General features: G+C 35.1%; 1 protein-coding gene and 1 long non-coding RNA gene across 4 annotated transcripts; one reads left to right on the top strand and one right to left on the bottom strand.

Annotated features, from left to right (window-relative positions):
* Positions 1–445: 445 nt before the first annotated feature.
* LOC134542133 (uncharacterized) lies at positions 446–8555 on the top strand. Of its 3 annotated transcripts, none has more exons than XM_063386105.1 (5): positions 446–596; positions 2238–2371; positions 4436–4550; positions 5983–6064; positions 7936–8555. In XM_063386105.1, exons 1-5 carry the CDS (start codon positions 503–505, stop codon positions 8024–8026), a joined length of 516 nt encoding a protein of 171 aa, XP_063242175.1. In that variant the 5' UTR covers positions 446–502; the 3' UTR covers positions 8027–8555. The 3 variants fall into 3 exon arrangements, with proteins under 3 accessions (XP_063242175.1, XP_063242174.1, XP_063242176.1); XM_063386104.1 differs by having other exon boundaries at positions 4376–4550; XM_063386106.1 differs by lacking the exon at positions 446–596 and adding an exon at positions 610–1041 and having other exon boundaries at positions 4376–4550.
* A 4058-nt stretch (positions 8556–12613) lies between these two features.
* LOC134542247 (uncharacterized) lies at positions 12614–15670 on the bottom strand. The gene is made up of 2 exons (XR_010076766.1): positions 15497–15670; positions 12614–12898 (listed from the first exon to the last, which is right to left on the bottom strand). It is a non-coding gene; the product is annotated as an uncharacterized LOC134542247 (long non-coding RNA).
* Between the last annotated feature and the right edge of the window lie 427 nt (positions 15671–16097).

Below are 16097 nucleotides of genomic sequence, written 5' to 3'. Positions count from 1 at the left end.
AGATTCAGTGTTTTATGATCTGATGTAGTATCACAGTACGTGTACTAATGTGTATTGCTTTTCAATAAATGTATAAACAAGCCTACAATTAAGGCTTGTCAGCACAAGTTTTATATATTTAAGAAAACAAAAATAAATTTTAAAAATTTATCACTTAGGAAAGATATCTCCGCAACAATTTTCTGGGTTGACGCTATGTTTTATTTCTTTTAACATTGAAATGAATATTAAAAAAATGTCTCTTCACGAGACGCGGCTACTGGAAGTTCACTTTGATAAACTCAGCTCTAGGCCTGTTCCAGCACACAAGGAAACTCATAATTTAAAAAGTTCTTTGCCGTATTCATAAGTTCACAACCACAGCAATTTAGTAATTGTATTTCGTGTCAATTACAATAGAATATATATATATATATATATATATATATTTTAAATCGGCATGTACAATAACACTGAATTGTTTTAGTGTATGTAACGATTATTTTAGGATGCCAGAACCTTCATGGGTTACAACCTGCTGGGCTCGTCCATGTTCGTGCGCCTCGGCAGATATATAGAGAGCTGCCAAGGATTTCCAGTCCGAATTGACGTTAACAGTAAGTAGACTCAAGGATGTGCCATTCCCTTAAAGAGTTCTTTATTTTTGGCGTGACAGTGTAATAAAAAATAAATAAACTAACTTTTGGCTTAGTAATTGTGATATAATTATTATCGAGTCTTGTCCTTTTTTAGTGCTTCCAAAATGTGGTGAATAGGCAAAGTAAATGAAATAAATATCAGTACCCATTATTTCGCAGCAAAAACCATGGAGGTGTAAGAATCTAAGTATTTTTTTGCGAGCAATATTTTTTTTTCTCTTATATTACAATGTGTGTATTTAAAGCCCAGTCGTTTAGGGTTGGCAGCATCAATGATTTTCAGGAGGAGCTATTTACATCACTTTTTATTGTTAAGTCTTCTCTAACAGATCTTGAACATTTGTACTCCACGTACGAACAGGACATTTCTGTGACATTTCGCGAGATTGTTTTGGTTTTGTCTGTAAGTTAGTAAAGACGAAACATTAATAAACTCTTTTTAATTTAAAAAATTGGTTTTCTGTAAAGTCGGTTTACGGACGACAGTTTAACGTGACAACGCCATAACAAAACATTGATGAAATGATTGCATACTTTTATAAATAAAATTGAATCATTGTTATTGAATTATCACTATTTTGTATGGATAAAAAGGAGTGAAATTACATCTACAATTTGATTGATAAATTTACCTTCTTTTGCACTCATTAATTCAAATATGTTTATTACTTTAACGAAGAGATTATTTTAACTATAACATTTATACAAGTTTGCTATTTAAATACTTCCAATCTGTGTTATTCTGTTAAGGATAGGACGATGATAGGAAAAGTAGAAAACGAAAGGGAATGTTTCAAGTTTAATGTGCCTCGATGAAGTCAAATCGATGGTTGTTCAATCGAGTGGAAGAGAGATAGATGCGGCGCAAGCGTACAATGAGCGTAACGAGACACAGCGTAACGGAACCATGTGCGTAACGGGACACTTTTTCGTGCGTGCAGCCGGCGTTCATCGATTTATTAGACGTTGTCAAGTCAAAATAAAGAAAAGGCCTAGGGAAAGCCTCGTGTCCCTGGCGCTGCCACGCATACAGGCGCGCTTGCAGTACAGGTTATTTTATCTAAACCATACATTATTATATACGCAAAGTCGTAATATATGTATTGCTACTTCTAATTTATCATTTAAACAATAACATTTAACGTAATAAATTAATTTTATTTAAAAATTGTGTTACATGCCTGTTGAAAGGCATTCATAAAAATTTCATACATGCAGTTACATGTCATTAATACTTTTAGTTGTACTTTGATTTCGCAAAACGTTTACCTACCTCCTTTGTCTATATTTATATGAACCGTCTTTTCTAACGATATTCTGACCAGTTATCAGCAAGAAATATCAGATTTAAATTCATATCGACACTGGACATGGCAATCATTGTGGCAATATCTCTTGAAATCTGAGTGAAATTAAATTGTAGGTTTGAATGAAGTACCTACCTAGTTACCATGGGAGAAATACAAGTATACAAATTCTACCAAAATTATATGCAACCTTTGAAATAGATATCAATTCTTTATGTACCTAACTTATGGTTATGTCAATTTGCAAGAGCTATAAGTAATTTTATATATGATGTACTTTCTACTTTTCCAGAGAGAGGCAAGCAGATGTATCACAACTGCACTGGAGGGGCAACAGTGAAATTGTGTGTACAAAAAATAAAACACAACAAATCGTTGTTTCAAAAAGCACGCGTGTTTTTGATGGTGGGACTGAACGATGTGCTGGTAAGTACATATCGTGATAAGGCGATGTTATTTAATGCCTCTGGATGAAGGCACTCATAAGATAGCTTGCTCACGTTAAGCGCGCACTTCGCGTGAATACGTTGGAGTTAAAAGGAGCATACATATATAAATGACTAACAAAATAAAATGTATTACTTTGTTACAAGAAATAAAAAAAATTACACAATTATACTGTATAACGTTAGATACGCCAAATCGTTAAGAGTACATAATTAGATTAATAATGTACATAGAGTAATGGTAGGCTAATAATAAATTGTTCTTACTTTTCTTAGTCACTTAAATGAAACACATATCATTTAATACTTATTGCCAGGGTGTTTGCAGCAATTCCATGTAAGGAAATACTTTTAAATCGGGCTTCAGTCAAGATTGTCAAGTTCCGCCAGCAAAACGCTTTGCTGAATACCATGCCTTCAGTTCTATGAATTAGCACTCACACAATCATGTGTATCTTCTTACTATACTCCTTGTTAAGTATGTTTGTTACGTTGCATGGTAGTTGCACATAGATGCGCGTGCAATTCAAATTTGCATGGACCTTTCCGTTTGTAACTTTGCAGAGGTTGTGTTTCAGAACTGATATTCCTTAACAAAAAATACTTGTTTCAGCATTCCTTGCACCCCATTATATCTATGCCCAAAAATTACCGGACACCCAGTTATATAAAGCGCATCAAAGTTAATCGACCTTTATTTCGAGTGAATTTTTATTAAATATCTGCTAAGCTTTATTTCATTAATTAGTACCGTTCCCTGTTTTACGAGGAATTAAACTTCCAATAAATACAAAAACCAGCTACGAACTATCCTTATTAATTTAGTAACAACATCGGGTGTCGATACCTTTGTAAGCTTTGTTTTGCGTAAATTACATTTGTTTGAACTCTTTTTGCAGTTTCAGCCTCACTTTAAAGGCATATATTAATTTTTAATACATTAATAAGCAAATAATTGCGCACATAACTTGAATTGAATATTTTGGGGGAATGTTAGTCACTCATGTGTTTTTTTTTGATTAACAGAAGAATATTATGAGTTATAATCTTGACAAAACTGTAGACTGTTCAAAGTATCACAGTAGGTTCGTCATATATACTCATATATTACATTTTCCCTGCAACTGAATGTGGTTGAGGCTATGAGATGAACTGTTTTGTAGTTCGATTATTACATTGCTGCCGACCGCGAGCTAGTATAACATGCTTTTTCACCATGTTGTAATATTACTATGGTTTTTTTCCTGATATTATTATGACTTAAGTATAGCACAAATACGACTCAGTGGTAATATATTTGATTCATTTAGTGATAGGATCTGAGCAGAGTCGCAGCCACATTAACGTGACTCGTTAGCAACTATAGTCACTAACATACAAATTTGAGTAAGATGTTAATGGTTTTTAATTCTTTAACTTTCCATTTGTAAATTAGCCTGCACATCTCAATAGTGTATTATATTGGTTCTTGTCATTTGCAACGGTCGATAGCTCTGCTATAGGTTGACAGTACAATGGTAATCGGTAGGTGACCAGGATGCCAACTGAAGTGAAAATAACCAATTGCTTTGGCACAGCACTACCCCGCCAATTATACACCGAATTACCATTGAAAGGCGGTCGGCATATTACACGAGGTTCTTTAAGTCAGTTAACTGTATAAATGTCTCTATAATCAGTTTGAGAAGTTTGTTATGGTTCTATGTTTGTAACAAAAAACAAACATTAGCGGTAATCTGAATGTATTGCATATCACTTTAATTTTTTTTGTAATCTTCCGCACCTCGTATACCTGATATTTCTTTGAAATGTTTCTCCGGGCTGTTTTTTACCATATTCGACGAAGAAAAAGTACTAATATATGTAATATTTGTCACACATGACTACGTATACGTTATGTATGTAATGTGTTTTTCCAATAGTTTTGGGGCCTTTTTTTAAGTTTTAAATGTAACTGTGAAAATGAAATAATGTGGTATTACAGAAGGGCACCCGATCTGACTATGCGGCGAGGGATTTTAAAATCCTCCTCCGGATGCTGCAGGAGAGGGAGTGTAACGTAGTGGTGATGCTGCTGCCCCCTGTGCCACGCTTCCAGCCGGGCAGCAGGCAGGAGCTGTACCGCGAGTGGCTCAACTGCCACATGCAGAGCACCGCAGGTAATATTCTACCTGGGGATCCTGTTTTTTTTCCTTCAAAAAGCATCGTATTTTTAGGACGAAGCATGACATAGAAAATTTTTTGGTAATGTTGGTTTGGTCTACCGTAAATTTGGAATATTTACTTCTCCGGCATTTGAAACCAATTGGTACCATTAACTGACAGCGGAGCTATTTGGCAAGCCAGACATTAGGAGCCATTATGTTGAAATAATAATCATGAAGTGAAACAGTTTAAACATGCAACTGCTAAATTTTAAGACACATATAATTTACATTATCAATGAATATTCGGCAACAAATTTCAATTTAAAAAAAAACATTATATCTACACAAGCTTTGACTAGGAGACCAAATCAGAGAAGAAATATTTGATTAATATTCACGATTCGTGGAATGTTTACGCCACATAGTGGAAAATTTGGTACTGTTTAGTTTAGTTTTTTTTTTGGGGGGGGGGGGGGAGAAAACATTTTATACTTGTGCTTCCGTTTATGCATGTAACGTACAGTATCCAAGGAAAGACTAGGTCAGATTACTGTGATAACACAACAGCAACTGGCCCGTATGTTTAGGGGATATTATATGTCCCAAATGCAACAGTATATTGACAAATTGCTATGTACAATATGTATGCCTTGACTGAAAAATGTTTTTCCCCGGGAATAGTACCGCCAGTTGAAAATATGCAATTGAAGGGAATAACGGTTGCTTGATAAGCTCTCTTTTAGCAAATGTTATGTAGTTAATTTATTCCGGAAAACTTATACATTGTCATCATGACTTCATGAGTCTGCGCTATGCCACCTCTAAGAAGTTCTCAGGTTGTTCGGGCTGGGCAACTGCACAGTAAAGTGGCAGAGCCATCATAGGCGTTATTGTACAGAGTGAATCCACGGGTTATTAGTATGTAATATGACTTAGGGATGAAATTTTTTTGATGTAACCACTGTGGTCCATAATAATATATTAGTGTTTCAAATGTACGGTAGGGTTAACACGTAAAACAGCGAAGAATTATTTATCAGGCTTGACAGTTTGCGGTGATAATCTCAGAGAGTAACACTTAGCAGATTTATATTTTTTCGCGTGGGCAATTCCGTAAACTGTAATAAATAAATTATGAAACTGTTACAGTTTTATATTTCTTCCAAACGCCACATGTGATTAAGTTATATATCTACCTGCAGTCTAAGCTAATTTTTCGATGATTTGGAACGAATATGTGTGACAAATTAAGTGGTTCATTCACACAGGGGGAAAAGTATATGCATCGTTAAACTTTACTGCATGACAACGTTAATCGTTCTGTAGGTTAGATTTTTGTGAAGAGGTAAAAATTAATTATTTCCCAATATAATATATATGCGTTTTTCAATTAGGTGCAGTTACGAAAGGATATTGACTAATTAATGTGATATTTTCATTTCAGAAAGCATGAACATGCGCGTAATTAACGCAGACACGATTTTTCGTAGATGGGATGGTTCCGTGAAGTCGGAGTTTTTTGAGAGGTAAGTTGAATAAAGAACTTTTGAAAATGTGATGCACTTATGGCACGGTCAGTTCTTGGAATAATGTCAGGAGGATAATAACGCCATTAGAATTATGACATGTAGTTTCCAGCTCCCTTAATATTAGCTACCATCTGTTAGTAATTCTGCTGTAAAACACTTACTTACACTGTCAATGTTTATATATTCTTAATCGTCGTTATATTTTCATACCATATATTTTTGTCTTGTCAATAAAAAAACAAACAAAAAAAAATCAATGTCATCCGAAAAGAAACGTAATTTCGTGTGTGTCGAGCAATTACACCACTGTAGCCTACATATTTACAAAAGTGGGTTAAATGTAATTAATGAATTAGGGCCTACATGTAGATTTCTTTGTTGAATTAGCCCACATCCTTATAAAAATATGTAGGAAATGTTTACTTTGTTTAATGTGGAACTTATCCATTTTATTTTTTCCGCAGGCAAGTATAAATATTAGTGTTGTATTACCTCTATAGATAAGAAACGTTTATTCAAATATATTTTATTTATAGTGAAAATTTATTTCTTACCAATTGCAGCAGTTATTTTAGTGTAACTGGTAGTGATATAGAAAGAACATAATATTGAGGTAAATTTTTATATGTTCTTTCCATTAATCTCTTTTTTAGTAAGGCTATTTATGGGCTTTGTTAATAACGTTGTCATAAGTCGGTAAGTTTGTAGGATCTATACCGTTTCCCCATCCTTAAAGTACGTCAGTTTTTTTTATCGTTCAATTGTTTGCCAGCAGGAAAATTTTGTCTTTATCACTGGGCAATTGTTCTATATAGGTAACGGCTAATCTTGCTGCCGCTAGTCTTAGAAATAGGCCATTGTTTCTAATTTGTAGTCTAACAATTACGAGTATGGAATAGATGTTCGTGTTGCTTTCACTAATTTTTTGATGATAGGAATTATTTTCTTTCTTAAGATATGGATTATAAGTTATTACCCTACATATCTGTAAGTAAAGCCATGGTATGGTAAAATTTGGAAATAAGGGAAACACTTTTAATTACTACTTTTGTGTAGACTTATCATTAAATGTTTGTATAAAGCTTAGATAATAATCTCAAAATATTTTCACGAATGTTTCATCAAAACGTTTGAAATTATGACAGATTTTTGTAATTTACTGGCGTCATTCCACAAACTTACCCAATAATTTGAATGATTACTTCCATGGCACCAAATAGCGAAATATAGTGTGGTCCAAGCGTCTTGCAGCTGTTGACGCATTTGGCGAGGAGTGTGACAGGCGAGCTACATTCAGGTCAACGCGTGTTTGCATAGAATCCGGAACCCCAACTCGCAAAATGGTTTACCAGCAATTTATATAATAAAATCGACTAGAAAACGTAGAGATTCAGTATATGTTGTCGTTATATGGTCTGATCATACTATTTTCATAAAACTAAAATTTAGTTACAATTGAAATTGCATTAAAAGTAATACATTCCTGTGAAAAACTTTATGTCTACAGCTAGAAAAACTGTTTCGTAAGCTGTGTGGACTTTTATTGCACTGTTTTCTATGTATGAATGTGTGTAATATTTGTGGGATATTTTAATACTGGTGAAAATAAAAAGTTCACTGTATTAAAATAAAGTATTGATAGTCATCAAGTGAATATTAATGAATTGCACTTTACTTGATTCCGTATTCAACTTAATATTGATCCAATCTTATTTTCATAACAGTAACTGATGTTTTAATTAATTCGATGTTGATTGGGAAGCACAAAGTCAAATATATGTATATAGCTAAATACTTAAAATAATAACTTCTTTATAATTTCTGAGTTATACGTTAGTACTTGAGTGGTTTAATGCGTTTATTTTCAGGTTCATGGGTGCTGAAAGGAGACCTGACAACATTCACTGGAACGAAAAAGGGATGAAGGCACTTGTGCATTTCCTGAAGAAATGTTTGTAAATATTACAATTACACGAATTACATACATATTGATAATGCCGAATGAGGACTTTAAATATACACACATGAATACTTGCACATATATGTATAGTAATTGAAAGAAAATGTTTGTTTCAATGTCTCCCCTGTGAATAATAAATGAATTATATTATTAAATATCCGTGTTATTTGTGGATTTAACTAGGAAAACCTGCATTATTTTGTAATTATTTATAGGTAGGTATAAAAAAGTACAATTTATCTTAAAATCTTATGAATTATCATACCTCTAATGTTAAATTTTACTCTTGTACAGATTGCACATTGTATCTAAGTAACACAATTGAGATGTCACAGTTATGCTAATTAATACTTATTAATTTGTTTCGACAATGTGTTTTCGATTCCTTTGACTTCTTGCAAATGGGTTATACATAAATTATTACTACAGAGACGTCCCTAAGTAGGTTACCTTGGAAAAGTTCTGACGTCAGCGTGTGTGGTGGTGTTAGTGAAACTTTAATAAAATATTGTATATTAAAAAAGTGCATGACATGGTGTATTATTGTTTTATTTCGAAACATTATTAACCCCCATTAATGAGTACAACATGGTAATGTGCTTAAAAAATGTGTTAACTCTGGAGTGTGAGAGAAGTTATTTCCTGGCGGGCCGTCAAATCGTCCGGTTTTAGGTTCGAGCAGAACTGGCAACACTGCGACTCTCAGCCCTGTTCTGCGCGTGTCTAAAGCCAGCCAGGAGCGTCGATAAACCCCCCTGAACAGCCTGACTCGAATGACAATTGATATTTTTTCCTAACCTCAGTTAATCCAGGCTGTGTGGGAGGGGTCCAGGTTAGGATAGGACCTAGGCGTGTCTCAGGGCAAGCCCTATACACTCTGCACATGCGAGTTTTAACAATGCAGGGAGAGGTCGCGTGCAATCGTGTTGCTAATTGGGGTTTATTGGCCAGTCATGGCTGCTATTTGCGCCATGACTGATGCCCCTTTGGTTGCTCTAGTCAAAAGCTAGCTAAGGTGACCCAGGTAAACCCACCATGGACAGAGGGAAAACGCTTGACCGGACATGCGGTGCTCAATTAACATGCATTGAAGCCAGCAGGTAAACACTGGACAAGAGGGAAAATGGTACAGGTTAGAAGTGTGGGGCGGGGCAGAAAACTACCAAGCAGTTGGGAGCTTGGGCCTTGCATCCCGCATTAAATTGTTGAGCGTACTGGGTTGCAATTTCCGGCAGACTTTAGTCGTCGGCCCGCCCAGCTGCGGTGGAAAGAGGAAGGGCCGAGAGCCGAGGTACTCTGCGACGGCGGACGCACGACGATCACAGGCAGTCTGGCGAGTCACAATCTTCACTTTACCTGTTCCAGTCCGCAGCCAACTACTTTTCAAGCCAGGGTGAAGGTAGGTCCGCGGCTCGAATGAAGTATCTTGATACGTTGGCCCCTCTTGTCCCCGGAATTCCCGCAGGTCGGCTAAAAGGCCACACTTTCCTGGGGCTACCGCTGGCTCCAACAGGGCCCTCGAATTGAAGTTCGCCGCCACATTTTCCTGCCGAGTTCCGCCGGTGCTTTTCAATTCTGTTGCGCACGCGGCACCTGTGCACCTCGAGATACCCCCGAGAGCTTTCGCCGACGAGACTGATTTCTACTGCGTGCCGATCAACATCTAGACTGCCTGCGAACGACGAGCGCCCTATTACAGACCCCGCCGAGCCGGTCAATTTGTCCGCGGTCTGCTATTCTGATATATTCACAGCCGACACAGCGAGGTTGCTACCCTCGTGCTGGGCAACCCGCGGGACGCGACTGGTAGCAGCTGGCACAGCACCTCGCCCTCGGAGCACTCACAAGCAACCATGCACTGCCAGCCCTCGGTGACCCAACAGGCCGACAGCCCGCAGGAGCGGTGCTCACACCTCGAGAGACTAGACCAGTGACCGCTGGTTCCAGACTCGCAGACACTTATACTGGCGGAGCAGGTGGTCGGGCAGTTGTTCACGAAGGGTTTGTTCACACTTTACCAATATTAAAGACATTTGTTAGAATAGAAACTTTTAGTGTCTGAACGCGCCCTTGAGGAGATTGGTGCACCAGGTCAATGTTCAGACACGAGAGATAGGATTATAACTATAATTACAGGTGTAATTACTGGTAAGTTTATGTATTTACAATTCTAATTTTGATAAACGAGCTCTTACTAAATAACGTGATATTCATTTGCTCATTTAAAGGCATTCACGTTTCATTTGTATTTTAAACGTCTGGGAATCTGTCGTCTGAAGGAATGGCATTATTTCAGTCACAAAAGTGGTTCAGGAAGTTCAGGCGACGCGTAATATAGGCAACCACGAGTTTTTCAACGCATCTTCTTTATCCGCCTTCGCTCAGCGCCAGAGCTTTGTTGACACGAAGGGCTGACGAGAAAATAGGGAAGTCAAGAGGGTGGGACAGGTTGTCCGTAATGGTGTTGGAGGGGGCTGAGGGGTTATAATCCACCACGGTTCGCACCAGAAAGGCCTCGGTAGGATGTCGAGATTTTTTTAAAATTATTTGCATAGGATGAAAATGACAACTCTATTGTTACTAGAATTCATAGGAAACCTTACAAGTCATGCGATAGGCACATTTCACTTTTACAGTTAATGCAACAGTACCATTTATAGTCTGTAGATTATATTTCTGTGGTTGTGGGGTTTAAAATATGTTAACGTTTTGGTGTGTATGTTACATACATGTCTGTCCCACACACAGAAAGTGTTTTGTTTTTATTATAAATAACTTTTTTAATTATTATTATTTGTTGACATTTTTATGTTTTGTTCTATTGTTGTGTATTTGGACGTATTTACGACTACCATACTCTATGGCGTAGCCCAAGTGACTTTGAAGTTCAATTAGCAAGACCCCTCTAGGGAGCAATTGACTTAAACGGCAAATTGAACTTTTTATACATAATTTGTATAACAAAACTTTCATTGTTGAAAAATCCAGTTTTAAATTTAAGACATTTTAGCATATTAAGTTGTATTGTTAAGTGTCTGTATTTTGTTTTGACGTGATAATTAAGTCAACAATCAGTGTGTCTCGGCCAATGAGAGGCCATGTTACTTAAGATAAGCGTCATTACTAATTAACGGAAAAAAGTCTTGGAATAACGACGGCGTTGGATAGATAGCCCGGGTTTCAATCCCCTGAAAAATGAGAAATATCTACAAGCTAAGTAGATTATCCTATTACTAGGATGTTTTAAATCGTCGTCTAAATATAAGTTACATATTGTTTAATTAGGGCACGTTCTGTATGACGTGTATTTAGGAGTGAATTACCGTGAGTAAAATACCGACTCATGATGCTATCCTGAGTGAACTGTTTTATACATACACGTAATTTGATATTGTCGACGAACATATAAACATTGAATTTTACGCCGAACACATTAAAGACTTATTGAAATAAACAACAGTTAAAGCCAATTACGTATCCTGATCTTCACTTTAATTAGTTTTACACCCAGAGGTGAAATGAGACGGAGTTCTCACGATGCTCTACCGCAATTTACGCATTGAATTCAGCCGCGGTACGTTAAAATTAACTTGAATTACGAACATAATAAATAAACATTATTATTTTTATTTCACACTAAATTACGATTGTAGATTGAGAGCAACAGACTTAATTAATTTGAACGGTATGAACTTTTGTTGTGTTTCATCATGTGTGCAACATACCTCCAGCTACTTAAGAAAACATGATGGTATACCACTGGTCCAACCAATAAGCATATATATCTTATTTGATTAAAGATTAATTGTTTTAATCTTATGTTATCTTCTTGTTATTTTACAGTGTATATGTTTGTTTTTCCTTAATGACCTTAATTTACATGTTGCCAATCTCATGTTAACCCTAGATTTGGAGTGTGAAATTATTCTAATTTTTTTTCTCTTATGTACCACATTACATAAGGGTGGCGCCCAGAGACATATTTAAATTTAATCAAAGAGTCTATACTCGACAGAGTAATTAAAAATCCGGAGAGTTAATGAACTATACACTGCACATAGTAGTATCAGTATTAGTATTATTCTTTACATTATTATAGCTAACTACATTTCGTAAAGCAACCAACCAATCAAGGAGAAAGTACTAGAGATAAGTTCAGAGTAACACAATTCTGACTTTTTTTTTGTGTTTTTGCACCAAATTATCAATAGTTCTTTTCAAAAAAAAATATCCCAACTAGCTCTAACAAAAGATCCTTGTTATCTCAGAGTTACCACTGGTTTGTTTTGTACGCTACAGGATATTGCTTTTATAAATGAATATTGATAACATTCAGCCTTCTGTTCTATTAAACAAAATAAGTGTAGTAAACTGTCTTCGTGGCATGAATCATATGCACAGCTATGATAATTATTTACTTAGCTGAACAACACAATCTTTCTGGCTTCCCTAGAAATAATATAAATATTCGCAAACTATAAAACCCAACCACTCACTATTTTTTGATTAATGGGCGCACTATAATAAGTTTTACCCTCGGGAATATTTATGTTGAAATAAAATTCACATCATGAACCATGTTGCACTTTCAAATATTTATACAGCTCCCACTGTAGTGCTGTAGACTACAATTATTCAGTACAATACAGCAATTTGTCCTCATCACTCTTACATATCATTTTATTTTGCACATTCATCATGCAGGATCATATTCCCTTATTTTTAATCAGGAACTCCTCCTTCACCAAAATCCAAAGCATACACCTAAATAGATAACGTTTTGCAAAACAAACAAGAAATAATATTCATAGACAATTTACACAAGGTTATAGGGGGGGTGTAGAGGAAACCTAGACAGCGATGCACGTGTCCTGGAAACAAAGAAAATAACATGTTAAAAAATTAGTCTATAATTGAATTCTTGCACACAGTTAGAGTCGGCTATACTAAACAACATATTAAAGTTCTACCACCATATATTTTATGAGTTACAAAGAAAAAGTATAGTTAAAACCTAGACGACAGCATCCTACATCGTCCATTAAGATGCTTCTTACTAACGCAGTTACTACTGTATAAACTCTAGTTAAAGAAATCCAAAATATTAGTGAAATGATTTTGTACACAACAGTGTTATGGAAATCCAAAAGTTTCATTATTAAAATGAATTATAAATTGATAAAATTTTCAAATGAGTTGTTTTGTTTCAGTTCCAGAAATAAAAATTTGATTTCCTTAAAACAAAGGAATCGATTTCGAAATCATATAAATATTTTTTTTTATTGATTTAGCTGTATTTTTTCAAAGAATCAAGTATTCTGATCACTAAAGTGGCCCATGCATTGTCAAGTCCACCGTACCGCGACGATATGTGGACCGCAGCAATACCGCGCAGCATTCGTCACACTCGAGATTGATGACCAAATATTTAACAATGTGAGTGTTTGGTTTATTAAGAGATCACTGCGAACACATATAGTTTATCTGATTGAGTACACTTGATTTATGTTCATGGAAGTAGGACTTGCCCTAGTGAAAGATTTTTGATTTAGACTTATAAATCGTAGTTTTACCAATTCGTTTGAGCTGATCAACAGAAACACCTAAAAACAATATATACGTATTTATAATGCAAATATGTTTAAATGACGCCAAGTCAACTGTACTTGTAATAGGTACCCCAAGCAGGATTTAAAATTGGTATACCATTTTTTAAAAAGTTTGTATGGATTGTGAATACAATATCACTATTTATGTTACAGTTATATACTATAAATGTTGAACACACTTCTCTACATTGTAGATGAGGAATGATATGGTAAGAGAAAAATACTCTTCCAGTTTAAATTTTTAAAGATGCATGTTTTGTTTAGAAGAATAAATTAAACGACTCAGAAGAAAATGTTTTAGAGAGTAACGTATTCATATGAAATAAATACCAAACTGAATGAATACATTTTTAATACAAATATATGACTAATACTACCGCTTATGTTTTGGTCGATCTTTAATATACAAGAACTACATCAAGGTTGTGATGCCAAATAGAAAATAAAGACCTATCTATCTAGTGTGGGTACGTGTTACAACTAGGAAACAATCTGTTCTGGTGTGATAATTCGTGTGATAAAAAAATCGTAATTGTTTTCGCATCTGCTTGCAGTGCGTCAATGAAGCAGTTATCTAGTGTTCCAACTTATTAAGTAAGGCCTATATATAACATTGGTTAACGTGTACTAGGTATAGTCATTGGTCTCCCGCGCAACATGCAATATAGCCTACCTCGTTTCTTTTTGAAATTATAACATGAGACATATAAATTTCAACCATATATCCTGAATAGATATATATTTGATATTTATATTTCGAGAAAATATTTTCCCAGCGATAGAAAACTAGTAGTTTTCTGACCTGATGTTTTACGCACGAGGGCCTACCAACAAATAAAAGACGGAGTGTCTTCAATGATCTGACCAACCAAACCCGAAGTAGGTACGAATAAATGGAATGTCAAGTGTAAACGAAACTCATACAAAATTCTAATATCCCTCACAAGTTGATAGTAATTTATATTATTTATCTTAATTATTTTTACTTTCAGTTAATTTTTCCAATATTATTTCCTATCATATTTGGTAGAAATAATTTCATTAGGTTTGTGTGGATGTTCAATTTTGGGAGCGCTTGTCATATATTTTTCTACCTACACACATACATATGTATATATAGCGCACTTTCTTCATTTATTTCAAAACTTACTAATATAATTCTAACCATAAAACATAAAACTGTTGTAGCATCTAAATAATGAACTGGTCACCCACACATTCTTGCCAATATGCGACTTCTTTGTTCCCCAGGCTCGTGCAAATAACTATGTATTTTTATTCGAGCGAAATTTTTATCGTATGATTACAAGCTAAACTGGGATAAGTTGTCGTTACAAACATCGGATTTGTCAAACGAACTTTGGAATTTTTTAGAATAATCCTGTTAGATGTGTGTGTGTGTGTGGTTACACACAGATTGTATATATTTTTTTAATACACAAACAATATCCTTTGAAGTTTCTTCAGTGCATGTAAAAATGACTGATAGGGCAGCCAAATAAATATTATCTACTTACGAAGTAAAAATAGAAGTGTCCTGTGCACTTAGTGAAAATGAACTGAAGTACCTATAAGAAAGAACGGATAAGTAAAGACGAACAAAAATGAGATAGTATAAATCTCAATATATGCTGTGGCAAATTTTGTTTGATAAACAGACTTCTTCGATTATAAAATTATTTTCATTTGTTGAAAAATGCAGGACGCATAAACACATAGTCGTGTCACAATAACTTGTATCAACCTTGATAAACTTTTAAGCATTTCAATGTTGCAGCTATGAACGCATTCTCACCAGGGCATTTTTAATGAGTAAATACGTACAGCTTTTTTGGTCAGGCATTTTCTTGAATTACTTACTGCTTAGGTACATTGCCTATGAACATAGATGTTGCAAACGCTGCTGCAGATAATTTTTCTTGTGAACCACAGCCTATAACTGCATAAATCGAACTCAACCGTTGTGCAAAAATTCAGCTTTGAAGATTTTTCTACGTGTGAATTTTTAGGTCCTTATTCTTGCACATACCGAACATAGCCATAGTCCAGGAATGAACGAGAAAAAATGGCACAAACTTGTGAAAAATTTATCCAAATCTTTTTTTTTAACAGTGTTAGAGTCGACTATGATTTATAACATACCAAATAATTACTGCCGTACACCTTGGGCAGCACACTGAAATAATGCAGTAAGTCTATGACGGTGTTTTACACCAGCCAGTAAAATTTTTACCATACACGCAGTTTATACCGTAGACTATCGTAAAACTATTGAATTATTCTAGAAACTTTATTATACACATTCATGTGAGAAATCCAAGTATTAATACAATATGTGGTAAATACCGAAAAATGTTAATAATTGTTTTAATCATTCATAGGAAAAAATATTCAATACATTTATATGAAAGGTTTTCCTAAGCCCTTAAGATTTAAGGCGGTATAACTATAAATAGGCTAG

Source organism: Bacillus rossius (assembly GCF_032445375.1).
Source record: "Bacillus rossius redtenbacheri isolate Brsri chromosome 4 unlocalized genomic scaffold, Brsri_v3 Brsri_v3_scf4_2, whole genome shotgun sequence".
Classification (NCBI taxonomy): Eukaryota; Metazoa; Arthropoda; class Insecta; order Phasmatodea; family Bacillidae; genus Bacillus; species Bacillus rossius.
Note: the sequence above shows the minus strand (reverse complement) of the source record. Positions and strands in the feature narration are given on the sequence as shown.

Excerpts from the sequence above, each read along its gene's own strand:
- LOC134542133 (XM_063386104.1), top strand. The coding sequence starts at position 503 with ATGGGTTACAACCTGCTGGGCTCGTCCATGTTCGTGCGCCTCGGCAGA. Across the intron at positions 597-2,237 it reads AGTCCGAATTGACGTTAACA|AGAGAGGCAAGCAGATGTAT; the intron begins GTAAGTAGACTC and ends CTACTTTTCCAG. Across the intron at positions 2,372-4,375 it reads TGGGACTGAACGATGTGCTG|AAGGGCACCCGATCTGACTA; the intron begins GTAAGTACATAT and ends GTGGTATTACAG.